Source organism: Aythya fuligula, chromosome 16 (genome assembly GCF_009819795.1).
Source record: "Aythya fuligula isolate bAytFul2 chromosome 16, bAytFul2.pri, whole genome shotgun sequence".
Taxonomy (NCBI): Eukaryota; Metazoa; Chordata; class Aves; order Anseriformes; family Anatidae; genus Aythya; species Aythya fuligula.
Genome location: NC_045574.1, coordinates 14173161 through 14201138, shown reverse-complemented (window position 1 = coordinate 14201138; position 27978 = coordinate 14173161). Strand labels below are relative to the sequence as shown.

The window sequence follows — 27978 nt, the reverse complement described above, 5'->3', positions numbered from 1 at the left end:
GTTCTTAACATGTAAATAGAGTCCAAATTGATTGTGACTGCAATTCAGTTAGTATTTAAAAGTAGAGAAATTGCACTTCCTGGAAGAAAGAGAGGAAAAAAAAAAAAAAGTAGTTAGTTTAATTATCCTGTAAATTATTTAATTTTGGCAAGATGTATGTAATTTATATTTACAACACCTTATGTTAACTTTTTCTATTTATTTAACTTTTTTATTTATTAATTTTATACTTACTTTAAACTGGACACCGCACCATAGAAAAGAAGATAAAAGAAGCAAAAAAAAAAGTTTAAAATTAAAACTTTTGACCATAAAAAATGATATTCCAAAAAAAAAAAGACACCCTATCTACAACTCCTACTTGTAATTTTGATGCAACCAAGTTATTTTTTATATATTTTGTTATTTATTCTTTTAACGATGGGAATTTTTTTAAAGATATTTTATAACTGAGACATTTTGATAATTTTTTGGTTTGTTTTTTTGTGGGGGCAGGGGCACCGGGGGAAGAGAGACTTTTTCAGTTTTTCTTTTCTTTTTCATTCATATTGTTTCAGGCACTGATAACAGGAAATGAAAATTCTGTATTTATTATTTATTTAATATTTAAGTCGAGAAAAAAAAAATGAACTGTGCTCTTGTTGTATATTTATTTTGTCGTTTGTGTGTCGGTTATGTGATGACTGAGTACTTGTTTATGTGAAGGAATACTGTTAATATTTAAATAATAAAGAGTCACATTGAAAGTTATAGCAGGCTACATGTTATTCTGTGAAAATGAATACTGTGATCTACTTTCCTCAGGAAATGTATTTTGCAGACAGAACTTCCTTATGTACTGGCAGGGTTATTTCGTAATAAAACCCAGTTCTGTTTGTGACTTTAGTTCCTATGGTCTTTCTTCGAGCTTCTGCCAATGTCCCCGACGTGTCCCCGAGCAGGGGTCGCATCCTGCACCCCCAGCACTCAGCAGCCCTGCGTGAGCAAAGGAGGTGCCGGGGGAGGACAGGGTGCAGGATGGATGCTTTCAGCCTTTGGATTTACTAAAAAAAAATCACAAAATTGATCTTTGAGCTTTAACTTAAATGCTGGGAGGCGGTTGTTCTTCTCGACAGGATTGCCTCGCTTTTATTTGCTTGGCTCCCAGGCTGTCCTCGTCAAGGAGCAGAGATGATTCGCTGGAGGAAAAGTCTTGCTTCTGAAGCTGTGGCAATGAAGGGGATTCATCACCGTGCTCTTCGTCGGAGGAGGCATTTCAGAAGTCGCCGAAATTCACTTTAGCTCTGCTGGAGTTGCAGCTTCCGAGGTGAAATAAGGTAAATCACATTAAGGCCGCTTGGAGCTGAGCGAGTTGGGGCGAATGGGAATTTCAGGCAGGTCTGTCATTGAGAAATTCATTTCTCTTATTAAGTGAGCTGAGCCTCCTGGCTGTCCCCACGCAGGGGCACGAGGGGCGCTGGGTTATGTCGGAGGCGGTGGCAGTGCTGCGATGGCACGGGCATGAAAGGCAGAGTGAAATGGTGGCAGAGGGGTAAGGACTGGAGCCAGAGAAAGCTGGAGCAAGGTTTTGGGATAGAAACAAGATTCCTTAAAGCCTTTCCTCAAAGATGCATGGCCGTAGTGTTCACTGGAAGCTTTTTTCTCTCTGTTGGGTGTCTGCGAGCCGCAGACTGGGCGAGCGGCAAAGTTTGGAGCCCAGTAGTGACTGTGCCACAGTGTGACCAGTCACCAGCAGCTCTCCAGAAAAAAAAAAATAAAATAAAAAAAAATGAGGCTACTAAGTTTCGGGGTGTGGAAGCCACTCCAAACACAAAACCAAAAAATTTATATCTCAATGAATTGGGGCTCACCTCCCTCAGGACAAGGACTCTTTGAGGTTTTGCTGGAGACCTCGCAGAGCTCATGGGGTCCTGCCCCCTCCACAATGAGCGGCACAGCTTAAATGGGAAAAGGGGGCAGACTCGCGTGATGGCACGCCTAAACTGGCTGGCATGGCTTTTTTCTGAAGGACACGGCATTGTTTTGGGGGGGGTGTTGATAGGCTTTGCACCACGAAGCAGTTCGTTGTGCCAATATTTGATGATGATGATCGAGCTAATAGGCACACTCGCGCGTCCTCTCCTAACGAATTGGCCGCGCTGCATAATGGAGCGGTTGGATTTGTGTTAAATTGCAGCTTTGGGAGCCATCACTGTGAGATGTTATCTTCTCCGAACTGGCGTCCTTTATCGCAGGGAAGGGAATTGAATTGGTTTAAGATGGTACACTGTGCGTTTATAGGTGTGCTTAGGAGAGCTCTTAAGCCTCCTCCGACAAGTGGAGGGTGAGAGCTGCGCGGCAGAGGACAGCGGGGCTTTGCTTCCAGGATGAAGGGAAAAGCTCCTTGTTAGCGTACGGTCGTTTCTAAACACGTCGATAAATCATTGACCAACGAGAGCATCATTTGGCCTCGCTGATGCCACTGTTAATTGTTGAAAGCTGCTAATGACCCTTCCCTCTGTTCTTCTGCTCAAGCCGTACCTTCCACTCACTCCGGCAAGGGCTTTTGGGGGGAGCAGTAAGGGGTTTCTTTCCCAGCCTTGTATTTTTTTTCTGATTTTCTTCCCCTTGAGCTCCTCTGGGTGATGTCTCAAGGCTCCCACCTGATGTATGCCCTCCTTTCCATCTGCATCCTCGCCACCAGACTGCCCTGTAATGCCCAAGCCCCTCGGTGAGCTGTGGTGGTCCTGGCACCACCTGCATCCTGCCCACCCCACCAAAAACCCTCATGGGGACAAGGGGTGATGGTGCACGGTGGCCTCCAGAAAGGCCAACCATGATCACGTCAAGGGTCTGAAAAGACTGGTGTGGTTGGGATGGGGTAGCCTCCTCCTCCATCAGGTTCTCCACCAGGAAGGGAAGACAACTGTGCTCTCCAGAGCTGCTTTTTGGCAGGGACCTCACCTCCTTGGGCCCCGAGAAGATGGTGCTGAGGGTGCTGGGGCCACCGCAGCCCCCCCAACCAGCACTGAGCCCAACAGGGCCAGCTGAAGGGCTTTGGCCTGCTTTTGGCAATGCACTCACTTCTCCTACACTTGGATGAGGAGAAATATCCTGAAACGACCTTCCGCTTTGCGCGGTGGGGCTCGTGGGACTGGGGCTGTAGGGAAGCGCGAGGATGATGCATTTGTCAAATAGCTCTCGTTATTCCAGATGCCTTCACCCCCTTCTTTCTGCAGGACGAATACATCACCGGCTGCTGTAAAAACGGTGCTATCAGATTTAAAGGCATTTTCATCGCTGTCAGCTGGGAAGTATAGCAAGCATTAAAGCCTGCATTCATTTGTGGAACGGCAATGCTCTTTTGTTTGAATCTCAGTGATGATCTGGAGAACCACGAGCCATGAAGAGACAGAGCAAGGACATGAAAACTCAAGCTCCAGGACTGGCACCAAGGGGCAGACCACGCCAGGAGGAGCCTGGACATGCTCAGGTTTGGTGTCTGACCCCACAGCATCAGGGGACATATGGGGAGAGACTCAGCCAGGCATGACCATGGCTAACTCCAGCACGTCCTTATCGAAGTCATGATGTGCCAAAGCATTTCCCTGCATCTCCCTACTCCCAGCAAGTCCCAGAGTCCCCCCAAATGGCATGAGGCCAACTAGTCTGGACCCAACCAGGGGCTACCCTGGACTTTGCACCAGTTTAATGGTGCTGGCCTCAGGGGATTTGGGTTTGGCCCGAAGCTCATCGAGCCCAAGATCGAGAATCAGCTCCTCAGGTTTTGCCATTGCCAGAGGACTCCTCGGGCTTCAGCATTTAATAATCCAGCCCAACCATGCTGAGGCTGTTCAGCAATTAAATAACATAAATCCAGAAGCTAGATTAATAAACAGTCTAGTCCGTCTAGAGCAGTCTACAGGGTGGAGAGATAAAACTGTAAGATATTTATTACTGTCTCGGGGATGAAGTCATTAATTTAATAACTACCCATTGCTTTCTTCTTGCAGTTGTTAGCAGTCTGGAGGTTACAGAAGATTAGGTGGGAAACTCGCTGCCTCCCCGCCGAGAGGAGCCTTTCCCATGAAAGCCGGAGCCCAGCTCCCATCTGTCACCCCATTACGGCGGAGGTGGTGAATGTATTACCCAAATACAACAAAACCCAAATTTCTGCTGGCCACATGGCAACCCTCCACGGAATTTAATGAGGATGCTGCCCTTTGTGCGCGGGGCCATTTCCAACAGCTGTAGAGATGAAGGCAGAGGACATTCACCGGCGCTCGCTTGTTGCTGATGCCTTTGAGCACCGATGCTCTGCTGCCTCTGGTCCTGCAGCGTTGGGAGTGTCGTCAGCTCCCTCCTCTGTGCTTTCTCAGCGGGTTTGCACGTTTTCATGGGAGGGAACATGGGAATTATTTCGGTCCCTGCTGTGATCTGATATTGGGGAGCTTCCAGGACTTAGATATCAGCATCCTCTTTAGAGTGATTACGGATGGAGCCTTCTGATGAGCGTGGTCTCCCGCTGACAGCTCCAATCCACAGCGATGCTGCGGCAAAAGTCGGGCGAGGGGGGTGAGGGAGGATGCCCATTTGTGTGTCCTTGGTAGATTTTGTCATCGTTTGACCCGGGGACAGAGAAGAGCTTTCATCCCAACGAAGCGCCGTGGGGAGGCCGGGTGTGATGTGGGAACACATGCTCCTGCCAGCTCCGGCGAGGAAGGGACTGAAACACTGCTCATCTCCCTGCACTGACTGTGGAGGCAACCAAATTGCCTAAATAGCTTAATTGAACCATTAGCCTGCTTTGGAAAATAAATAAAATACAACCAGGCGTGTTCTGTGGGCGCGGGGTGCAGACCGGCGGCTGTGCGCACACAGGGACGTGGGTGCAGGCACAGCCAGCCCTGCCAGGGCAGCCTCCAGCTGCAGCATCGTGGGGAGGAACGGCTCCAGCAGCACTTGGCACCCTTCCCTGTCCCTGTCCCTGCCACACGGCACGGCAGGGTGCTGCAGGGCTCCTGGGCAGCTCTGTCCTGGAGGAGCCACAGGTCCCTGGCATTGCTTATGCTCCTGGCTTAGCTGCTGGCCTTGGAGAAGCCCCTTGCTCCTAAAGCCTTAGAGGGTAGCAGAGCCACACGGAGCCATTCTGAGCAAAGCAGAAACAGGTGGGATCCCCGAGCCTCTCAAGGAAGGATGAGAAGTTGACAGGAGGGATGGCAGCAATGGGGAAAGGCACCTGTGTGCTCCAAAGCAACAAGGAGCATCTGCAGACCAGCAGCGAGGGATGCTGAATTTCAACTCGCAGTTTGGTGTGGCTGAGGAATGCAGCAAGCACCGAGCAGCCTTGTTTTCAGGTCACATCCAGGTAATCTGTTTGACTCAAATTATTCTCGATGACTGCCCAGGGCAGAAAGCAAAGCAACGTCCCTGAAATAATGTTCTGGCTTCTCTGCAAAGGAAACGCTCGCGTGAGGTTTGCGGGCAGCTCGGAGCAGGTAGGTCTGAAACTGGGTCTCCAGGCACTGGAGATGAGAAGCTCTAGGCAGGTGGATTCCTCGGCCAAGATCTTATGCTATGGCTCAGAGACATCAGGCTGTGTTTTAGCAGAGACAGAGAGAGATTTTAGTGGTACCTGAAGCAGGAGGGGAAGGGGAAAGAGAGAGAGAAAATGCTTGTGCACCAGCCGGGCTTCCTGAGTGCAGAATGGCACAACAGACCCGCAAGACATTTCTGTCATCACCCAAAAAAATTAACAGAGGCACTTCTGCAGAGTGCTAACCTCAATTTTCCCTTACAATGGGCTAATTTGCAACTGTCAGCATAAGCACCTTTGTCCTGACCATCCTGTACTCCGGTCCACGTCCAAGACGGGCAGGGCTGATGCAGAGGCCCTTCCCCGGTATCATGTCATCGCATTACCCTTTCATTTCTCTTATCAACGCCACCAGTCAGTTCCGCTCCTTATTCCTGGCCGTTATCACAATGAGCCAAGAAAGTGCAGAGTTTCAGCCAGGAGGAGGAAAAAAAAAAAGAGAAAACAGGTGAAATTCTGATGTTGTCAGCTAAAATAGTTTCCAGCTGAGCTCTGCCTGCGAAGAGGCTGAATCTCAGGGATTTAGTTGCCAAATGTTGCATTTGCTCCCCGTCCCTCCTCTCGGCTTCTAGCTCAAAGTGGAGCCCTGACACTGCAAAGTGTTAATAGAATTAGCCCCCTGCTACAAACCGGTCGCTGGGGCTTGTTAGCTCAATTGTTGATGCTAAATTCTTATCAGAGCCACCTAAAAGAGCGCTAATCTAGAAAGGCTGAACTCCCCGCCTGGGTCGGAGAAATTTAATTAAACCCCAAGTAAAACTGGAAAATCGTTTTGAAAAGAGAAGAGATGAATGCAAAATGGTTTTCATCGTTTGACTCTGCATCTTTGCAGTTCAAACCCTCGCCCGTGATTGCACAGAGAGTTTTGCTGGAGCAAAGGCTGAGCGAAAGCCAAGATGAGACTGATGCTCACCCAGTGAAAAGAGAAAAATACCGAGTAAGGATTGCTGAGCACCGGGACCCACAAATGTAAAGGAGCACAATGCCCTTCCAAGTGAAATAGTGATCTCCTTGCGTACAATTGTGTTATGGCTATGGGTTTAGGGATTTGTAACTATTTTCCATTTGCTGTGCAAAAAGACTCGTGCAGCTTTCACACTAGTTGTTAGCAGACACAGCCAGGTATTAGTAACAGCGTAGGCGGTGCAGTAAGACCTTGTGCAGGATATTGTGGGCAGTTCTGGGACCTGTCTTTGGGAAAGGAAAGGATGAATTTACCCTTGAACAGGTGCAGGAAGGACTGGCGGGGTGATTAGCAGAATGGAGAACCTATCTTTGGAGAGGAGATTAAAAGAGCTCGGCTTGTTTAGCCTAGAAAAAACAAAGGTTAAGAGGGGATATGATTACTCCTCATAAATACATGCAGGGTGGGAGGAAGGGGAATGATTTAAGTTAGAGGATAATGCTGGTGGGAGATCAAATAAAGTGCACCTTGGCCGGGAATATATTCCCATTGGGAATGTGAAGATGCTCTCCTATTGCTGGAGGAAGGGAATTTGGGGTAGACCTGCTGGCTGGGTCTTTTAGGAGAGATGGATAAAAGTTGTGGCTGGCGTGGTCTGACATCAATATCAAGAAGAGCTCAAGCACCTTGCTGCTCTATGTCCCCAGCTGCAGGCACTTTTGGTAACTCTTTCTCATCCCCAGAGCAGGTGGTGCAGGCAGGGGACTGCTCCGTCTGCTGGCTGTTTCCTGCCTTTGACCACGCAGGACTTCATAGCAGCTGCCCTCCTTTCTGCTCTGACATCTCAGCTAAGTGAGATGAATCCAGGTCTTTATGGGGCCTTTTTTTCCAAGTGGCAGTGGTTATGCATGGGGCAATACGGTGGAAATCAAGACAGATGTGCTTCCTCTTTGCGCAGCAATTACTCACAGAGCCCTTCGGTAAGTGAGACAAGAGGAAAGCTTTCGGAGACACGGACACACACATATACCCTCTGTATGGGCAAGAGGATTTAGGTGATCTGCTGCCAGTCTGTTTGTAGGAATACTTGTGTAAATGCACATGTGCCTGTGTGTATTTACATGTATGCATGTGTGTGTGTGTTCATATGTATAAGCTTCTGACCGTGGTGTAGTGCCAAGGTGACCAGAAAAGGCAACAGAGGTATTGTGCACAATTTAAAAAAAAAAAAAAAAAAGGAAACGGTGAAAATGATTTAATGATTTAATGATCCTCCAAATCTTGATTTACATGAGCCATCCTGTCACCCACAAATTGCTGTGTTGACTTAGCCACCTGCACTACAAGGCTGCAGGTCAGGCAGAGCTCAGCCTGCTGGCCCCCAGCCGGGCACGAAAATTAATTGTTACTATTTCCTCTTTCAAATGAACAAAACCATCCCATTTTAACTGGCCGTCCCCACCGCGGAATTCAGGAAGTTAATTCATGTTGGCTGGTGCTTTTAGAAATATTTATAAAAGAAATTGGGTTTTAAAAAGGAAGGAGGAAACAGTGGAAAGCAGGGAAATCAATACAGCAAAAGCAAAAAAAAAAAAAAAAAAGCTATCAGCTCGCCCTCATGAAAACTGCTTGCTCTCAGCAATTAGGGATGTCAGCTAATGAAGGCTGCAGGCCTGATCCTTGCTGGTGAGCTTTGGAGCTGGGGGGGATGCTGAGGGGCAGGCGCTGAGCCCTGCAGCAGTGGCCGTGCTGCTGGGGCCACCTGCCGGTGCTGCTGCCGGAGGCGCTGGGTCCCTGGGGTCCCAACCCAACCCTTCTGTTTTCCTAAATGTGGGGATTTTCGCAATAATCCAAATTCTCCGCATAAACGGAGAACTACGTGTTCAAAGAACCCAGAGGGGAAAGAGCTGGCAGGGGAGCAGAACAAGCAGGTGCCAAGGGGAAAGCTGGGGGTGAAGCCATGCGGCAGCAAAATGTGCCCGTGTGGTCACGGCTCTTCTGTTACTCATCCCTCCTACACCGTGACTCGGGCCAGGTACTGCAGACACACTCTGAGTTAGAGCTGCAGAAAATAACCCATCCCTTAGGGGTGCTCATCTTCCTTTGGCCAGTCCCTCCCCAAGGCTCCATCCCCAGACACGTTTGGGGTGCAGGCAACGAGGCAGGGACTCGTGGCGTGTGTCTTCCCTGGTGCTTCTCCTGGCTCACTCCTGTAATTCTCTGGAAACAGGCAGGCTGCATCTCACAAATCCTGGAGGCAAAAGGCTGTTAGGAATCACAAAAAACACCTGGGAGGTGCAGGTGTATACTTGGGAATCTCTAAAACACTCCTCGAGCTCTTTCTGGTCTTCTTGGGGTCTTGCTGCAGGAAGAGGTGCTGCTGCTGGATCTTTCTTCTTCCCTCAGTAACAATTTGCTGGGAGGTACAGCAGTGCCCCCCACCACTCCTGCTGCTCTCACATCGCTGCTGACCTACTGATAATGGGAAATTTTTACCCAGCTTTTAACTATTTTTTCAAGCAGCTCTACTGGGAAGGGGAGCAGATGCTGAATGGAAGCCCAGGAATCATACGTGCAAGGAGTTTGTCGGTTCTGTGTTTGCAGATTTCAACCGTGCTGCCATTATGCTCGGGTGCTTTTCTTATGAAACAAGACGAGGCAAGCACAATCAACATGTCCTGTTTTGGTTGAATCAGCAAGGAGGAGTTCAGTGCTCACTCTCCACAAATAATCCCATTCTCCCAGGCAGCTGTCTTCTGCAAAATGAAAGTGCAGACATCTACAGTATTACCCAGTGCCTGTTTGCACGGAGTCTGCTGTTATCATGTTAATGAAGGGAGCAGAGATAATCACCTTAACGCATAAATACGCGGATGCTGATTCACTTTCTCTTATTTGAGTCCAATTTGCCAGGCTATTTCTTTTTTTCCCCCGCTGCAGGCTTGTTGTGTCTGGAAGGACAGCTATTTTATTTTTTTTTTTCCCCCACAAATCATCTTCAGACAAATCAAGAAGCCTCTTGTCTAGATGTGGTTATTCCTTCTCATTTCACAGCCATACACAGCACCAAGTCCCTGATCTAAGGCTAGTTCAGACAATTTTGTCTGATCTGCAGCCATAGAGGTCAGACCAATCCCACAGCCTCAGCTGACATCGTGTGGGTCACTTATGGATGGAGACACACTTAGAGGATAATTTCCCTTATCCTGAGATGGGTGAGAGAAATCACCTTTCCCCCATGTTTTCTCAGACCCTGCCAGGTTGGTTACAACCAGAGAAGGAGCCCACATGGTTGGGTATAATCCGAATTATGTGTCTAACACTCAGGCAGATAATGTCAGGGGACAGGATCTCCCTGCTGCACAAATGGGGAGCCGGATATTGAGGCAGTCTGGCGATAACCCTACATGTTTCCTTCAATCCCCAACCCTGAGAGTCAGGTTAAGAAGCATCTCCCTTATTTACTTCTCAGAGAATTTCTTTTTCATATTAATGGGTGCTGAAAATAATAATAATAAAAATCCTAGTGTGTTGGATGTTCATAGGCTCAAAATGCAGAATATCAATGAGCCCCCAGAGCAATGCTTTTTCCATGTTCCCATATATATATATATATATATATATATTTTTTTTTTTTTCCAAGCCTGACTAATGATAGCAGAACATCTGGTGTTGGCCATGCTTCACGTGGGAGGCTCAGCTACGGCGCGAGGACTGCATGTGCCAGCCGGAGGCTGGCATCTCCCCAGCACCGCTCCCACTGCTCCCACACCCCAGGGAGCCCTGATCCCAGTGGGATCTGGGACAAGGCACTGCTGTCACAGCGGGGTGGCAGGGCATGAGGATTTGAGGATTGGGACAACTGGGAGAACTGGGAGGGCTGGGTGCTGAGCTCAAAAAGAAGCTGAGCCCCAAATTAGGGCAGTGTACGGGGTATGGGACTGGGGGGAAGGCAGCCACCATGGGATGGGGACATGGGCACGGGGTTGTATTTAGACTTGGGCCATATTTAGGACAGATCTGTGGGTGCGGGCTGTTGGCACAGCCTCTCTTTAGGCCTGGTCTGCCTTTAGGTCTGGCCGGTGTCATAAAACCGCGGAATTATCCCCGCTCTGCTGGCCCCGCTGGCACTGAGCCCCGGTCTGCAGCTCTGCTCCATGCTGAAGGCTCAGCCTGTGCTCAGGCCCAGTTTGTACTTGGGCCTGGTCCATATTTAACTGTGCATGACCGGGTTTGAGGTAAGGCCAGGTCTGTAGGGCCCATATGTAGGCCCCATATGCAGGCCCTGTTTGTGCATGCCTCACACATAGACCCCATGTGTTGGCCTCAACCAGGGGTCTCATGTACAGGTCCCATATGTGGATCCCTACACAGGTCCCATACACCGGTCCCTATATAGACCCCAAATACAGACCCTATACACAGGTCCCATACATGGTTCCCTGCACAGATCCCATACACAGAACCCGTACACTGGTCCTATACAGGGGTCCCATATACAGGTCCCATTTGCGGGTCCCTACACAGATCCCATGTGCAGACCCCATACATTGGTCCTATACAGGGGTCCCATACAGAGATCCCTACACAGACCCCCTGTGTTGGTCCTATACAGGGTCCCACACAAGTCCCATATGCAGGTCCCTACACAGGTCCCATACATTGGTCCTATACACAGGTCCCATAAATGGGTCCCTACACAGATCTCATGTGCAGACCCCATACATTGGTCCTATACACGGGTCCCACATGTGGGTCCCTACACAGATCCCATGTACAAACCCTATACATTGGTCCTATACAGTGTCCCATACACAGGTTCCATATGCGGGTCCCTACATAGATCCCATACACAGACCCCATATACTGGTCCTATACACAGGTCCCATACACAGGTCCCATGTACAGACCCCATACATTGGTCCTATGCACGGGTCCCATATGCGGGTCCCTACACAGATCCCATACACAGACCCCATACACTGGTCCTATACAGGGGTCCCATACATAGGTCCCTACACAGATCCCATACATTGGTCCTATACAGGGGTCCTATACAGGGGTCCCATACACAGTCCCCATCCCCAGGCCCTATATGCGGGTCCCATCCCCAGTCCCCAATCCCCTCCCACCCCCAGACCCCATTACAACCCCCCCCCCCCCCGCCCCACAGTGGTACAGCCCTCCCCCCGCTCCTCTCCCCCATGGCACAGCCCCGCTCCCCCTCCGGCTCTCAGTGGTACGCCCCGCTCCCCCCCCTCCCCAGCCCGGTGGGACGGGCCGCGCGTGCGCAGTGCGCGGCCGGCGCTCAGCTGGGCTCTGTTTACAGCGGCGGGGCCGGAGGGGGCAGAGCCTGAGGGGGGGGCCCGGCCTCAGCTGGGTTCTCGCAGCCTGCGACTGTGGAGGTCGGGGGGGTCGTAATTTGGGTTTGGGGGGTCTTAATTTGGGGTGAGGGGTCGTAATTTGGCGATGGGAGGTTGTAATTTGGGTTTGGGGGGTCTGGATTTGGGGTGAGGGGTCGTAATTTGGGTTTGGGGGGGTCTTAATTTGGGGTGAGGGGTCGTAATTTGGCGGTGGGGGGTCGTAATTTGGGTTGGGGGGTCTGGATTTGGGATGGGGGAGTCTGGAGTGGGGGTGAGGGTTCGTGATTTGGCGGTGGGGAGTCGCAGTTTGGGATGAGGGGGGCTTGATTTGGGTTGGGGGGCCGTAATTTGGGATGGGGGGTCTGGATTTGGGATGAGGGGGGCTTAATTTGGGGGTGAGGGGTCGTAATTTGGGATGGGGAGGTCTTAATCTGGGGAGGAGGGGTCTTAATTTGGGGTGAGGGGGTCGTAATTTGGGATGAGGGGGTCGTAATTTGGGAGTGAGGTCGTAGTTTGGGATGGGGAGGTCTTAATTTGGGGAGGAGGGGTCTTAATTTGGGGGTGGGGGTATTAAATTGGGGAGGGGGGTCTGGATTTGAGGTGGGGGTGGTCATAATTTTATGTGAGGGTTCATAATTTGGGATGGGGGGGTCGTAATTTGGGGGTAGGGGGCCTTAATTAGGGGTAGAGGAGTCATAATTTGGGGTTGGGGGGTGCTTAATTTGGGAGGTTCGTAATTTGGTGGAGGGGTTCTTAATTTGGGGTGGGGGTTCGTAATCTGAGGTGTGAGGGTCTTAATTTGGAGGGGTTTGTGTCTTGTTGGGGATTCTTAATTTGGGGAGAGGGGTCATAATTTGGGGGGTTTGTAATTTGGTGTGGGGTTAATTTGGGGGGATTCTTAATTTGGGCTGTGGGGTTCTTAATTTGGGAGGTTCTTAACGTGGTGTGGAGTCCTTAATTTGGGGGTGGGAGGGTTAATTAGGGTTGGGGGCTTCTTAATGTGGTGGTGGGGAGGTTAATTTGGTTGGAGGAGTTCTTAATTTGGGGTGGGAAGGATGGGATTGAAGGCTGGGGCGGTTGCAGCTCATTTTTAGTGGGGAAAAAAGGTGCTGCCCCTCTGTTGGGGTGAGGGGTTGTGCTGGTGGGCCTTGTGCATTGTTCTGGGGCTGCTGCCGCGCATCTGCTGCTCCCTGCTTCGTACCAAACCCCTTTAATTTCATTGTTCTGGGCCGGGCGTCTGAATGCAGCCACTCATGTCAGCCTTGTTTGTTTGTTTTTAAGGAGGAAGATGGCAACGGGCAACTGAAGGGATGCTTCAGGGCTGGAAGGCTGCTTGATTCTGAACCTGTACCGTGATCAGCTGCTGATCATCATTTCTTCATTTCAGCAGAGAGCTGTGGAATTCAGTATTCTGCCTGAGGAGTGTGAAAAGTGCAACAGTGCTAAGTGTGGATGGAGAGGATCTCGTTTTAAAAGGTTTGTTACGAGTAAATCCTGCTCCAAGCCTGTGTGCTCCCTTCCTAATTAGAAGGAGGCAACGAAGGTAAACAGAAACATGGAATTACTTGAGGAGGAATTGAAATGAGTGAGGTCTGTGTTCTGCTCATAAAACACTCATTTTATTGGAAGCCAAGTAGCGTTCAGTAAAAGTAGTTGTTTCAGAAATAACTGCCACCTGTTAGAGCTGGGATATTCCTTGATCCCCTTAGAAAATGTCTGCTACTTGTAGAACGTGGAAGAACGGTTGTTGATCGCAAAGCTGAGCTAAAACCAGGTCGGACCAGTTGTCCCAGTGGGGATTGCATACGCTGGGAGGAATTTGATTGGCATCCAAAGTGGAACGCCGTTAAAGACTGTGGATTTACGCTTTAAATCTGAAAACGCAGATTTTAATTGCAAGAAGAGCTTAAGTGGGAAAAAAGAAGCAAGTGTAAGAACTAAATGTACAAAAGGTCAAGGGAGTTAACGCCTTCAGGGAAGAGAGTGTTTTAATGCAGTGTTAGAGGGAGTGTATTAAAGACCAAAGCAGCCCTCAGTGAGTATTTGCAGTGCGATGATTTGTATATAAGAGGGGAAAAAAATTGATTTGGCTGATGAACCCACCTAGGCCTTAAATTTGTGGTGTTTCCACTGTGAAGTAATACAGCACAATAGTTTTTCTGTAGAGAAACTGAAGGATTTGCGATAGAGAGGCAAAGGGAGGCTTTTTTTAAAGTTGTATTAATAGTCTAAAACTGGACTGATATGTTTGAGACAAGAATTTATTAAAAACTGCCTTGAGTTCCCTGTTGAAATATGTGTTGTTTTGTGTGTCTCAACAGCAGGTAGTCAGGATGGTATGTTATTTGAGTAACTGCGAAACTTTCTTAGATTCCTGCAGGTTTTTTTTTTTTTTGTTTCCTCTGAAACTGAAAGTGTACAATTTGCTCTCTGCTGAATGTAACAAATAAGCCCCAACAATTTAGCTGTAGGCAGATCTTCTGATCCCAGGAATGAATTCTAAAGCTGCTGCTTCTGTGGTTATTATTGTGAGCTACGAAAGGCATTGTAAATAAATGCATTTAAAAAAAAAAAGTTGTGCTTTCTGAAAAGGGATTTTTTTGTAGGTGGGGCCAGGGGAAGGAAAGCTAGAAGAATTCGGAGTAATAAGTTCTTTTGTGTTCTTCTCCCTGTATATTTTCTTTAAAACCTGCAGATATTGTACTGCATGAAGCACATATTTCTACTTAGTATTCCGCACAGTCAAAGAGGGTGCTCGCTTTTCTTTCCCCCACATCACAAGGTCTGAATTTGTTGCCGGAGATGACAGGAAAATCAGAAGTGTTTGTAATTCTGCAATCTGTGTCACTGCAGTGTTTTCAGATTGGGGGCTAGCTCATCTAGGATTTAGGAGGACCTAAAAAAATTCCACTGGCTTCAGTAAAACTTCTCTCTGCAGTTGCTGTCCTTGTTGTTGTCCTTTACTGATGACGATGGTGCCAGCTCTAAAGATGAGCTGTGTGGAAGTGTATTTGCTAAAGGAAGCTTGTGCTTATGTCTAGGCCAGAGGTTTTTAACTTTCACGAACCCAAAATCCTGATGTTTTCTTTGAATGTGTAGCTTGAGATTTTCTGGTTCTCCCCGCCTGCCTCTTAATTTCCCCTTGACGCTCTTGGAAATAAAAGTCTACGTGTGGCAAGAGCTCTGGCAGGGAAGCCAGACTTACGTTATTGCTCGGATTTGCAATGAAGAATGACCTATAAGCATAACAGCTAGAGTAATCTGTTATGTAAAAGGGTTCAGTGGAACAGCTGACACACTCGTAACGTGTTGCTGTTGTTTTAAGACAGGCGTTGCACATCTGAATTGTCTATTATGATTTTCCCTGCTAGCATCAGGTACTAGATGCCAGATCTGCCTTTTGTTCATTGTTTGACAGGGTAGGGTGGTGGTGGTAATGTTTCTCTGCTGCTTCTTGCCCTTCATGTACCTAAAGGTTTATCTCAAAGGACTTCATATGCAGCAGCAGAACTTAGCATTCAAATGCATGCTGTATTCCTCACCTTTCCTTTCTCTTCTTTAGTTTTAGCATTTACAGAAAACTTGAAGATGGGAGGTGCAGTGAGTGCAGGAGAAGACAATGACGAGTTAATTGATAACCTGAAGGAGGCACAATATATCCGGACAGAACTGGTAGAGCAGGCGTTCCGTGCCATTGATCGAGCAGACTACTACCTGGAAGAGTTCAAAGACAATGCTTACAAGGACTTGGCGTGGAAGCATGGAAATATTCATCTTTCAGCACCCTGCATTTACTCGGAGGTGATGGAAGCTTTGGATCTGCAACCCGGGCTGTCGTTTTTGAATCTTGGCAGTGGCACTGGCTATCTGAGTTCTATGGTTGGACTCATCTTGGGTAAATACCTTTTCAATCACGTTAACTACTGTCATTAGTTTTAAAAAATGAAGAAAGTTTTGCATTTAGGAGGGAAGCATTCCTCAATTAATGAAACAAAATGTTAGTAAACAGTGCATTAATCCAGCTGGCCAATTTATCGGGACTCTTGCAGCCTTCTTTCTGGAACTGAATGGTGTCCAGATTTTTGTGGCAAGTTGGAGCAGGCAGCAGTGAAGTTACATGGGTGGCTTTAGTAAATTCCCACAGGACTGGGTGCAAACTTGGGTTTGTTGCCAGTTAATTGAGTTTTGGTTCTTATCAATGTATAGGTGGGAATAGCTTGTGGAAGAGCAGTTAGTGCATCAGAACTGGCTTTGTGACTGCAGGTACGAAGCATCAAAGTACAGTTTTATAATTGCAGTTTGCCCTGAAGTATTTTTGAAGTGATCAAGTCAGTCCTGAATAAAAAGCATGGATGTTGAATAACACTATTTTTTCCAATTTATTTTTGTTGCTAATTGAAGTACAATTTGTGGTAACTCTTCCTCTTTTCTTGGATGTGGATATTTTTAGTATATCAACAAGCAGGTATAAAATAACATACTTCTGAGGGATTTGCTAAAACATGCAGGCTATTCTACACGTGCAAGTTTTTTCCAGGTGGTCAGTTTTACAGCAACAGTATTTCTTCACTATTGGTGTTCTCTTCCTACAGAGGAATTTCCTGCCTGGTTAAGGCCAAATGATTCAAACTTGATGGTGCAAAACACCTTTATTTGCTGACAGGAGCTGTGAGTGTAGGGTTTCACTTCCTATTGTAGTAGTAAGACATCTAGCCCTACACAAGCACTGAATTACATTCAAGGAGTAATCTGATATAAGAAGTAACCAAAGCCATGTTTGATTCTGCTGGATTTTGTGTTGTTGCCCGTTAGCATTACCTGTTGCCTATTTTCTCTAAATTTTCAGGTCCTTTTGGTGTTAACCATGGTGTGGAGCTCCATTCCGATGTGATTGAATACGCAAAGCAGAAATTGGACTTCTTCATCAAAACAAGCGACAGCTTTGACAAGTAAGAACGTTCAGTGCCTGTTCAGTTTCATTTTGTGTGCTTGGCTGTAGTCGTGGCAGTTCTTGCTCCCATGTGGCAGCTCTGGATTCAGGGTAATCTGAGGATTCTGGCTCCTTAGGCTTGCTGAGCTTCAGTGTGTGACCTTCTAAGCTGATGTGTGTTTGGGGGGTGGTGGTGGTGGTCAGAAACTGCTGTGGTGTTTTCAGCAGCAGTTGTGATAGTGCAGAGCTCAGAACAAGCTGAAAACGGTTGCTTATTTTAAAATGCAATTGCAGGTAACAGCTTGAAACAACAAATGACAATAATAGTTATGCTTGTAATCTGAGAGCACGCATGGTTATTAAGAAGAATATGAACTGATTTCTGTGGTGACCTAATGTGTTTTATCTGAGAAGAAGAAAAATGGTATTTTAAAACAGGAAGGTATTTTTATAATGATTAAGTTAGTACTAAAGCTGCTTGGGATTTGATTTATGTTCTTTCTTACACCATCCATTCTGCTGCTGTCAAAAGTAATAACTTTCTAGCAAGATAACCACTGCCAAAAGCAACCTCAGCAATGAAAGTTGTAGCTGTCATATTTTTGGATCCATCTCACAGTTTGTTCAGACATGGAAGTAAAATATCTCTGGCTACCTGAAAGTCATCTTGTTGTGGGAGGAAGAAAATTAGTCTTTAAATGCTGGAATTTAAACTACTCCATTTTGAAACTGCTGGTACTGCAGTGCTGGGAAGCTGCTGATGAAAGGGCTGCATTTTCCTGATGCTGGCAACCAGCTGAAATTTTTTCTGCATGGAAGGTGCTTGCACATTGATGACCCCACCTCCCCAGAGAGCCACATTGCTATTGTTTGAACAGGTGTTTTTAAGGGAGGCTTTTCTTTTCTCTCCAGACAAGTAAAAGCAAAAGTCAGCTGAATTCAGAAATCAACATGACTGGAAAACTGGCATTGCTGAGAGAAGTGGCTGCTGAGTTATTACGCTGCTAAAACACCTCGTGTAGGAACTGTTAGCCAGCTGCTAGGAAAGTCTAGCATGCTTGGCAAAAGCAAAAAGCTTCAGGAAGTATTTAGGAATAAGTAGGTGTTATACTGAGGTGCCTCGCAAGATACTGGTAGACAAATGGATATGACGTACAGCTTCAATCAAGGTCAGCCCTTGAATGTAGGGCTTAAAGCTTATGTAGATTAGAGTGTGTAAAAAAAAAAAAAAAAAAAAGTGTCATGAAATTACTCATTTTGCTTCCAAACTAAATCAGAAATTCAATGGACAAAAAATCCTTTTTATGAAGGATGAAATCAAGCTGCTTTTGAAGCTAATGGCAAAACTCCCATTGGCTTCAGCATGTATATTTTCTGAAGCATCAAGCTTCCCCAGAACATCTGAAAACCATATAAAAGGTTTCGAAAATACCAAACAACTGGTACAGTAGTCCTTGAGACTTCTACATTTAGAATTGCAGGCCAAATGTTTATCTTTAGATATTAGAACTGAGTCAGCATTAGCTAACTAAAAATAGCTGCTTCTAAAGTTAGATGCAAATCAGGTGTGCAGTCGTGCATCAATACCCTTTGGAAATTTTTATGTGTGAGTTCTCACCTCAAGGTTTTTGTGGTTTCAGGATTTCCAGCTGTGGTCTGTTCTGGCAATCTCTAGAATACAAGGGCTTGGGAGGAGAAATGCTATGAAACATTTTTTTTTATTTTTTTTTTCATTGTCAGTTTTTTCAGAATCGAAGTAATTCAGTTGATAAGTTGTAATATTCCTGTATGATACACATCTTCTTAATTTTCAGATTTGAATTTTGTGAGCCGTCATTTGTTACCGGCAATTGCTTAGAGATTTCCCCGGACTGTACTCAGTATGACCGTGTTTACTGTGGTGCTGGAGTACAGAAGGAACACGAAGACTACATGAAGAACCTGTTGAAAGTTGGGGGAATTCTTGTCATGCCTCTGGAAGAGAAGGTTGAGTGCCTTTCTAGTCATGTTTTTCTTCCAGTTACTTTTAATTCTGATCTCAGAGTAGTCAATAGCTCTTCCATCAGTTTGCACTTCTTACCAACAGCGATTTGACAAATTCAAGAAAGCCTAAAGTACACCAGCTTTCACTCAGAGTGGTAGCTGAACTCTACACACTTCATAACATTTAAGTTCTACCATAATATTCATTGTTGTACCAGTCTTCCATGCGTGCTGGTCTTTTGTTGTTAACTGCAGACTTACTTCAGTGCTGCAGGAAAATGTAAGAAGGCTTTGTTCAAGTCGTATAGTCAAATGTTTTACCTATGGCAAAGTACAGAATTGCTGTTAGAAGGTTTTACATCCAAACTGGCTCATGAACGAGCTTGCAAATCGTCCCTATTTACAAGTATCAACGGATTTGGTTTCAGTAAGAAGTGGGTAACTGCCCTGTGTGCAAACTCAATCTTATAATTCAGGTGATTGTTTCGATGTAAAAATGTGTTGTTTTAATGGACTTGAATGGCCAACAACTGATCTTTTAGCTCTAGAAAGGCAGCTGAGATTAGCAAAATGTAGTTTCTTCCCAGTAATATGCTGTGCAAGATTTAGTTAGTGCAAGATTTGAGCTGTAACAGAAATATAGTGAGCTGCAGGCTTCTCTCAGGAGGGATTGTTCGTTAGTGATTAATGCTTTTTCTCAGTAGTCAGGCACGGCTGTTTTGGTTCAGAACTGGGGGAGAATTGGGAAAGCTGGGTGACCCAAGTTGCTGGTGTACATATTTTGTGCATATTCATATTCAATGGAAAAAGCTACCTGGGGCTAATCCCACCAGGAGTTCTGAACTTTCTGGAGGGAAGAAAAGTGATCCCTCTTTACCTTCTAGTTTCTTACTATTACAGTTTCTAGTACTTTAACCACATGTCCAGGCAGAGGAGTTGCTTGTTCTTTTTTTTATGTTTAAAAATCTTACTAGTTCACACACAGTAAAATAACATCCTTGTTTTGGTTTAGTTAACTAAGATAACCCGTACTGGTCCTTCTGCCTGGGAAACCAAGAAGATTCTTGCTGTTTCTTTTGCTCCCTTGATTCAGCCCAACCACGCAGATTCAGGAAAATCAAGGCTTGTTCACTTGCGTGAGTACAAATTTTCTTGGCTACGGGGGAGATTTTGTCTGCTCTTTGTTCATAAGATGCATCTTGCTTCCTTGTTCTTAACATCGCTACCAATCCTTTCCATAAAAATTACTCCATCTGCTTCCTTCTTTGAACAGTCTTTAAGACTCCTGTGCTGGATCCCAGTCTGTCTTGGAGTCTATCTGCTGCTAGAATCAGAATTACATAATTAAAATTCTAAGTACAAATGATCTGTTGTGAAATTGTACCTAAGCTTCGTGGGATGTTTGGTCATTGTTTTTGCATGTTCAGACATCTCTTTCAATCTGGAATCATGTGCTGTCACAGTTCTCAGGCCCTGCGCCATGGTGATGGAAAACACGTGGGCAGTACCTGTGAAAAAACATCCTCTACCCAAAGGCTCTCAGCAGTTAAGAATAAACCCAAACCCAGAACACCTGAGAGAAGTAAATTGTGCAATTTCTGGTTCGTTGTTTGAAATGCAGTCATGCAATGGCCTCAATCTTCAGATTAAGACTTTGTAGAGAGGCCTCTTAAGAGCGAACAAAGACAAAGATACTCATGAAGAGATTAGTCAGGCTTTATTCTTATTCTGGAAAGGTGTCTGTGTGTGACAAAAAGCACCTCAGTAAGCAGTCCATACAGTACCATGAAGTCCACTAAGTCTGTGTTTGAGCATACTTTTTATGATGTCTTTGTAGAGAGACCTGCATTTATTACATGCTGTTTTTTTCTGATTCTTTCATCCAGATCACAGGAATGCTTGCTTTTCAGTTGAATACAGTTCCGAATTTTTTAGCATATAGATGTATACATTAATATATTACTTTTTTCTTTATGCTGCATAGGTTATGTTATGTGTTTATATGCTGGCAGCAAATAAGTGCAGAAGACAGTAGTCTTCCAAGCCATTAATGTGGAAAGTATTTTTTTAATACAGTAACTTTGCTTCTAAAGTTATTTTTACCAATAGATTTCCAGCCAGTCTTCACCCCATAAGTCTGGAGCAGTCTTTGAAGAGCATAAATAGTACTCGTTTGTAAAAAGAACAACTTGGCAAAGCTGAAATAACTTCACAATAGGAAAGTCATTGTGTGGAAGAGTTAAATAGACTTCACTTCTAGTTATCTACAATAGGAAAATATATTGGTTATTAACTAGTCACAGTATCAGTCCCTAAATCTACATTCTTATAATCTTTAAGATGTGTATATTAAAATAATTGTGAGGATTTGACATCAAAACACACAACTCTTCTTTCATCCCATTCTTTTTCTCCAGTTAATGAGAGAAATGCATAATTAAATTTTGTTTGGAAAGTTACAATACAGTTTATCGGAGTTGACAGGAGTTGAATAGAGCTGTTTTCGAAATCACAGCAGGGAATTCAAGTGGCCTGATTTAATCTGAGCAAATGCAGCTTTTCCTGTGAGTGCTCTTGAGGGGAATTTCTCTGTATCTGTTCATGGTTTTCATTTTGTTTTAGCCCCAGTGGCTGTTCGCAGCCTCCAGGATCTGGCTCGCATAGCCATCCGAGGAACCATTAAAAAAATTATACATCAAGAAACAATGAGCAAAAATGGAAACGGGCTGAAGAACCCCCCAAGATTTAAACGAAGACGTGTGCGTCGCCGTCGCATGGAAACTATTGTTTTCTTGGACAAAGAGGTCTTCGCTAGTCGGATCTCCAACCCATCGGATGATAACAACTGCGACGAGCTCGAGGATGAGAGACGAGAAGAGGAGGAAACCAAACCCTCTGAACTAAAGCCAGATCCCCCTGTAAACTTTCTGAGGGAAAAGGTCTTGAGCTTGCCTTTGCCTGATCCCTTGAAATATTACCTGCTTTATTACAGGGAAAAGTAAATTGTTCTAGAAAGTGGGGAGTAGGCAGAAAATAAAGTACTACTTAGGGCTTGACAAATGTATACCACTTGCTTGCCTGCTAATGTGACCACCCAAGGCAGTAGGCTAGCTGGGGAATGTGGCTGCTGTATACTTAAACATTATAGCTTTTTTTTTTTTTTTTTTTTAAGTTTCCTCTTTCTTCTTGGTTGTGTGCTATAGTTTGATCCTACAGCAGGGATTCCTTAGGAAGCAAGTTGGTGAAATGCTTGGCTGCTTACGGAAAGGAGGATTTAATTCCCTGAAACTAACTGCAGAGAGATGTTCTAAAATCTCACGACTGCTCTACCGAATTGCAGTTTTTAAATATTCTTATGTTCTTAAGCAGTTCCCTGAAGACCTTTGCTGTCTGTGCACTCTACCGCTCAACCTGCCATGTATTTACCGTGGCGTGTGTTTAATGGAGGGTGAAGATTACTAGTAAAAAGCTGACCCAGCAAATCTTTTTCTTCCAGAAACGTGAAAAAGCACAACTTTTATGGATAAGAAAGAAAAGAATATTTGGTGTTACTCTTGAGGCATCCAGGTTTTGAATGCAGAAGGAAAGCATCAGCTCCCCTTTGGTTGGTCTCAGTTTTACTTTTAAACATTATATCCGTTTTCAGTAAAAGGTAGAAATGATTTACAGAATATTGGTTTGCTTAATGGGAAACACCTCTTTTAGTGAATTACAGCTCAATGAGTTGTGAAGCTTTCTTTTAAAGCGGTGGAGTCAGGTGAAGAGTTGTGAAGCTGATTAGCTTTGACAGGATGCTCATGTAGTCAGGGTTGTGACTGTAGTCTCTGGAAATCTTTACAGAGTAATTCTGAATGGGGACGAGGGTAGAGAGGAGATGCGTAGGAGAGTTTGTGACTACTGACAGTGAAAGCAGAATCTGTAGATTTTGCAGTAAGCGTGAGAACTTGCAGCTGCTGGGCTGAACAGAGTGGAGTGCAGGGCTCCAGCCTGGGCAGAGTGGCTTGTGCCCTAGGAAATCAGCCAAGCGTAGTTTTGTGGAGGGTGTACGGAAACTGCCTAAAAAGCCAAATTGATGCAGTTCGTAGATAGCAAGGTGGCTAGAATGCAGCTCGTGCACATCTAATCCACATACAGTAGGTAGAAAGAGGTGGATTGTCTCGGTTTATTTTATTCCTGCAGCAATTAAATAGATGCTTTACCAGACTTGCATAGAAGGACTTTACAGTCTGCAGTTTTGTGGGTGTGGACTTCTTTTTATTCCCCGTTCTTCCTGTAATGCTGATGGAAGGAGATACTGTGTTTGGAAGGGGAAGTTGACTTGGTTCAGCCTGTTGGAAAAATCTACCTAAATCAGCATAGGCTGGAAAGAAACCTTTAAGCTTGCAATGATGAGTAGTACTCCTGAAGCTGGGAGTAAAAAAACAAAGCAAACCCTCAGTAGATAACAAAGCTGTTTAAGAAAAGGGTTGGCCCATCAAAGCACTGAAGGTGGTATCACTTTGGTACCTGTTTTGAAGCTGTCTCCTCAGTTTCTGAGGAGGAATGAATGAAGACTGTCTTGCCAAAAATATGCTGGGTGTTCAGTTAATGGTACTGAGTTGCACAACTTGTTTGATAGTGTTTCAAAGTTCTATGCAGCTTTGAAAATGTACAGATAACTCTTATACATCTAAGCCCAAGCTGGAGAACTCTTCCTTGCTTAATAGGCTTTTTTTTTTTTTTGTCTTCGAGAATATTAACTGATCAGAGTCATGTGGCTGGTGGCCACGTGATATGAAAGAGTTGTAGGCTGTATTTTGCCTCTAGTTTCCTAAGTCTTCACCTCTGTAATAAATGGTACCCCAAGCTATCCTGCTCCCTCAGGTTTTTGTTTGTGCATTTGGAATGGGGCAGTTACGTGGCCACTGAGCTGATGGTTTCCTGGAAGCTTGCAAGTGCCCATCTTGTAAATCTGGCAACCACAAGGAATTTTTTTCTACAGATGAAAAACCTGAATATGGTGATAAATGGAGGTGTAACAGAATTTATATAGAGTTCCTTTGTGCTTCCCCAAAGGCTATCATCTCTGCAGGTGTTAGGCATTTCTGTTTAATAGCTATCCTACCAGGTAGGCACCTTTCTGTATTGTGGCACACTTTACATGTCTCCACATAGTAAGTACAGGGGGCTTCTTACTTCTGGCTAGCAGGTTATCCTTTGGTTTATCAATTGCAGAACTTCTCATGGAGGTCGTAAAGAAGTCACTTTAAAAAGAGATGTGTAAAGTACTGGTCGTGCTAGTAAACCTTGCTGAGATTGTGTTAAAGCTGACAGTTTGAGGGAGAATCTTTTCTTTAGCCCTCTTTGATTTTTTTTTTTTTTTTACCACACCCCATCCCCTAATTTTAAAAGATATTTTTCAGATTTTTCACCAGATTTGCCTTTTTATTACATTTGCTAGATTTTTGTAGTCTTCTATAAAATGCATAAAATACTGCTATTTTTCCTGGATACGGATAAGTAAATATATATATACAGGAAATGTGTGTTCTAGCTCGTCAGGTTGTCCCATTGTCCAAAAAAAAAAAACCCACAACCCACAGATCCAAACAAACCCATAGTAGAATTTTTTCCGTGTAATAAAATTGTGAAGTAGTATTGCTTATAGTGTATAAATGAAGGGGAACCATAAATGCATTTTTCCCTGTGCACAAGCATTTGCACTGTAGTTTTGTATGCATTTTTAGCAGAGTAATTGTAGCATAACTGTTTTTGTATAGCCTGTAAGCTCTCTAGGAATTTTATCTGCTTTGACTGTTTCTTTTTGTTTTAAGTAGTTTTCACTTCAATTGTATCTGACTCCTTTTAGGTTTGACAGTTCAGTAAACGTGCAAAGAGAAATGAACTTCAAACTGCTTTAATAATTAGTGTGTAAGCTGAAAAATCTGTGTATAGAAACGAGTTAAATTGGCCTGAGGCATGCGAAAGTGTTACACAACTTAAAAACTTTCATTAATAAGTGTTTCTGTATCAATAAATTCAGTAAAGACTTTTTAGCCTTCTTAACATGGCTTTGCATCGTGTTGTGATTAGAATACTTTGTAGATAAGTGCTGATTTCCATAATTGAAGGTTAAGACACTAGAACAGTAGAAAAAGCACTTAATGATATGGTGCAGGTGTGTAGTTTTAGATGAACTCCTCGGAATATAATCAAAAGAAACCTGCCCATCTGATGATTTCCAAATCCTTATGTAATGGAGTTGTGCAAGATGTGTTTTGGAGTTAGCGTACGCAGCACTGAACTTGATTTTAATAGAACACTTAAAGAGAGCTCGCTTACCCGGCTGATAGGCTTGTAGACAACAGAGACATCAAGAGGTCATCAAGTCTGTTCCTCTGCTTTGAGACAAGATCACCTAAAGCAAGCACGATGGTACCTTCTTTAATGCATTCTGAGCTACTGTCACTTCTGCAATTCCCTTTCTGTCTCCTGTGCTGTTTCTCTGTTTAATTAATGCAGATTTTAGGAGCTAGTTTGAAAGCTTCCTTCTGATAATGTTGAGAACAATGCTTCAGCTGTAATAGAAAGCTGTTCATAATAGCAAATCCAGCTGTTGCCAATTAAATGTCTGCTCACCTTTTTTCCATGTGATAGTTCTTTGTAGACTGTTTCTTCCTGTTGTCTGTATGATGGATGTCCTTCTACAAGCCATAAAACAAGCCCAGTACAGTGTTAATGCATTCCTTCACATGATGCTTGCTGAAAGAAAAAAAATCCTTTCCTGCTTCGGAAAGCTGTGGATGTGTCACATCAAGTAGATTGAATTTGTCAAGACAGGTAATGTTTATGTTCATGTCCTAGTGAAATGCATATCACAGTTCCCAGGGAAGTAGTGAGGAACTCTTTGGGGGGAGTACTCCTGTGAAATCTTCTTACTGGGACAGAAGCGATAGTTAAAAACAAAGAAGGGTGCTTAAAAGAGAAAAAGCAGCACCCATGCAAGCAAAAATGATCAAACAAGCAAAACTTCTGGTCTTCCAGAGTGGAAAAAGCCTTTCTAGCACAGGCTGCAAGTGCTGAACCATGGGACACAAGCATTAACTTTTGTTCCTGTCACTTAGGAGTTAATTCTTGGCTCTTGTTCAGACCTGCAAACTTTTTTTTTTAAACAATTTGTCTTGTTGTTGGAAAATAAAATGAATTGATGCAAATATAAGGGAACTATGATTGCTAGTGTTTTGTAACATCTCACAAACATCCCATTTGTCATGAAGGGGAGGTAAGGTAGAAGAGGAATGCTTCAAGTGAAGATTGCTCCTAAATAGATTTAGGTTGCAGAACTTGCCTTTATGCACTCAAATTATTCCCTGTTGTATGGCTCTTATTAAATCTTGACTGCTAATTATCCATATCCCACAAAATAATAAGTAAATACCCATCAATCCTTCCAAAAGCTACAGTCAACTATACCACCAGGCCCTGAACTAACATTGCAAAGATAAGTGCATATAGAAACATGACTGATGCATAGCACGGTTCTCTAAACTATAAATAAACCTGGAAGGAAATGTATGTTTTTTTGCAGGTGGTTGGTTTAGAGCACATAGTTCATGAAGCTGGGCAGAAGTGTTGTATTTGTGAAGCATCCAACAGAAGGTGGTGAATTTCATAAATGCTAAGAAGAGAGTGGTTTTGCTTATTTTCCTAGAAATACTTCCAGAGCAGCTCCTAAGTGGTTATCCTGTTGTAGTGGGTTTACGTGGCAAGGTTTTGGTAGCAGGGAGCCATAGGGGTGGTTTCTGTGAGAAAGATCTAGAAGCTGCCCCATGTTTGGGAAGGGCCCCATTGTTTTCCAGATCCGAGCCAATAAGCGATGTTGTTTTGCGCCTCTGTGAGAGCATATTTAAGACAGGGAAAAAACGCTGCGCCACACAGCAGCCGGGAGAGTCAAGGGAGTGGGAGAACAGCCTTGCACCAAGGTCAGTGTAGAAGGAGGGGGAGAGGTGCTCCAGGCGCCGGAGCAGAAGTCCCCTGCGGCCTGTGGTGAGGACCATGGTGAAGCAGGATGTCCCCCTGCAGCCCATGGAGTACCACGGTGGAGCAGGGTTCCACGCTGCAGCCCGTGGAGGAGACCACGGTGGAGCAGGTGGCCCTGCACCGACGGAGGCTGCCGCCTGTGGAAGACCCCTGCCGGAGCAGATTCCGGGCCGGACCTGTAGCCCGTGGAGAGGAGCCCACGCAGGAGCAGGTGACCTGGCAGGAGCTGCTGCCCGTAGGGGAGCCAGGTTGGAGCAGTTTTCTCCTGAGGGATGGACCCCGTGGTACGGACCCATATCTGGAGCAGTTCTGGAAGAGCTGCTGCCTGTGGGAAGCCCACGCCGGATCAGTTCATCAAGGACTGCATCCCGTGGGTGGGACCCCACAGCACAGGGGACGAGAGTGACCGAGAAGGAGCGGCAGAGAAGAAGTGCTGTAGACTGACCATAACCCCCATTCCCCGTTCCCCTGCGCCGCTCGGGGGGAGGAGGTGGAAAAGGGTGGATGGGGGGGGAAGGTGCTTTTGGTTTTTTTTTTTTTTTCCTTTGTTTTCTCACTTCTCTCGCTTGTTAGTTGTAGGCAATAAATCTTACTATCTCCTTATGCCGAGTCTGTTTTGCCCGTTACAATAATTATTGCGTGATTTTCTCGTCCTTATCTCAATCCTTGAGCCCTTTTCACATATTTTCTCCCCATTCCTCTTTGAGGAGGGGGAGTGAGAGAGCGGCTGTGGTGGAGCTCGGCTGCCCACTCGAGCGGAACCACGACACCTGTCCTGACAGAGTTCATGTTTCACAAACTTATGGTCTGGGGACCAGCGTGGAAGACAATACGACTTAATTCTCGCAGATTTCGGTGACATAACCTGCGTCATCTTTTTTAATTCAGGAGGGAGCTGCACTTAACCTCTCAAATCGGGAATTAAAAGCTGTCACTTACCTGGAGCACTCAGGATGTTATTTAAAGGCTGCAGCAGATGCTGCTTCTTTCACGACCTGCCTTGGTAAGAAAGGGCTGGGTGGCCACTAGAGGACACTGTGCTCAAAAGCATGAGTTGCTTCTCGGGGGAATTGGGGGAGTTCAACAATTTCCCTGGTTTTCGAAGTGGTGCAAGTGCAAGCAACCAGCAGATTGCTTGAGCATCAGAGGCAAGAAATCTGCGTAATGTCCTTTGCTGGCTAGAAGAAAATAGCTTTTACTGTGT

The 27978-nt window shown here is 45.2% G+C and overlaps 1 protein-coding gene across 1 annotated transcript; it reads left to right on the top strand.

The window, feature by feature from the left end:
- The first annotated feature begins 11804 nt into the window (after positions 1-11804).
- PCMTD2 (protein-L-isoaspartate (D-aspartate) O-methyltransferase domain containing 2) lies at positions 11805-23173 on the top strand. Its single transcript, XM_032198198.1, has 7 exons — positions 11805-11884; positions 13124-13318; positions 15405-15737; positions 16689-16791; positions 18587-18758; positions 19768-19891; positions 21378-23173. Exons 3-7 carry the CDS (start codon positions 15431-15433, stop codon positions 21755-21757), a joined length of 1086 nt encoding a protein of 361 aa, XP_032054089.1. The 5' UTR covers positions 11805-11884; positions 13124-13318; positions 15405-15430; the 3' UTR covers positions 21758-23173.
- The last annotated feature ends 4805 nt before the right edge of the window (positions 23174-27978 follow it).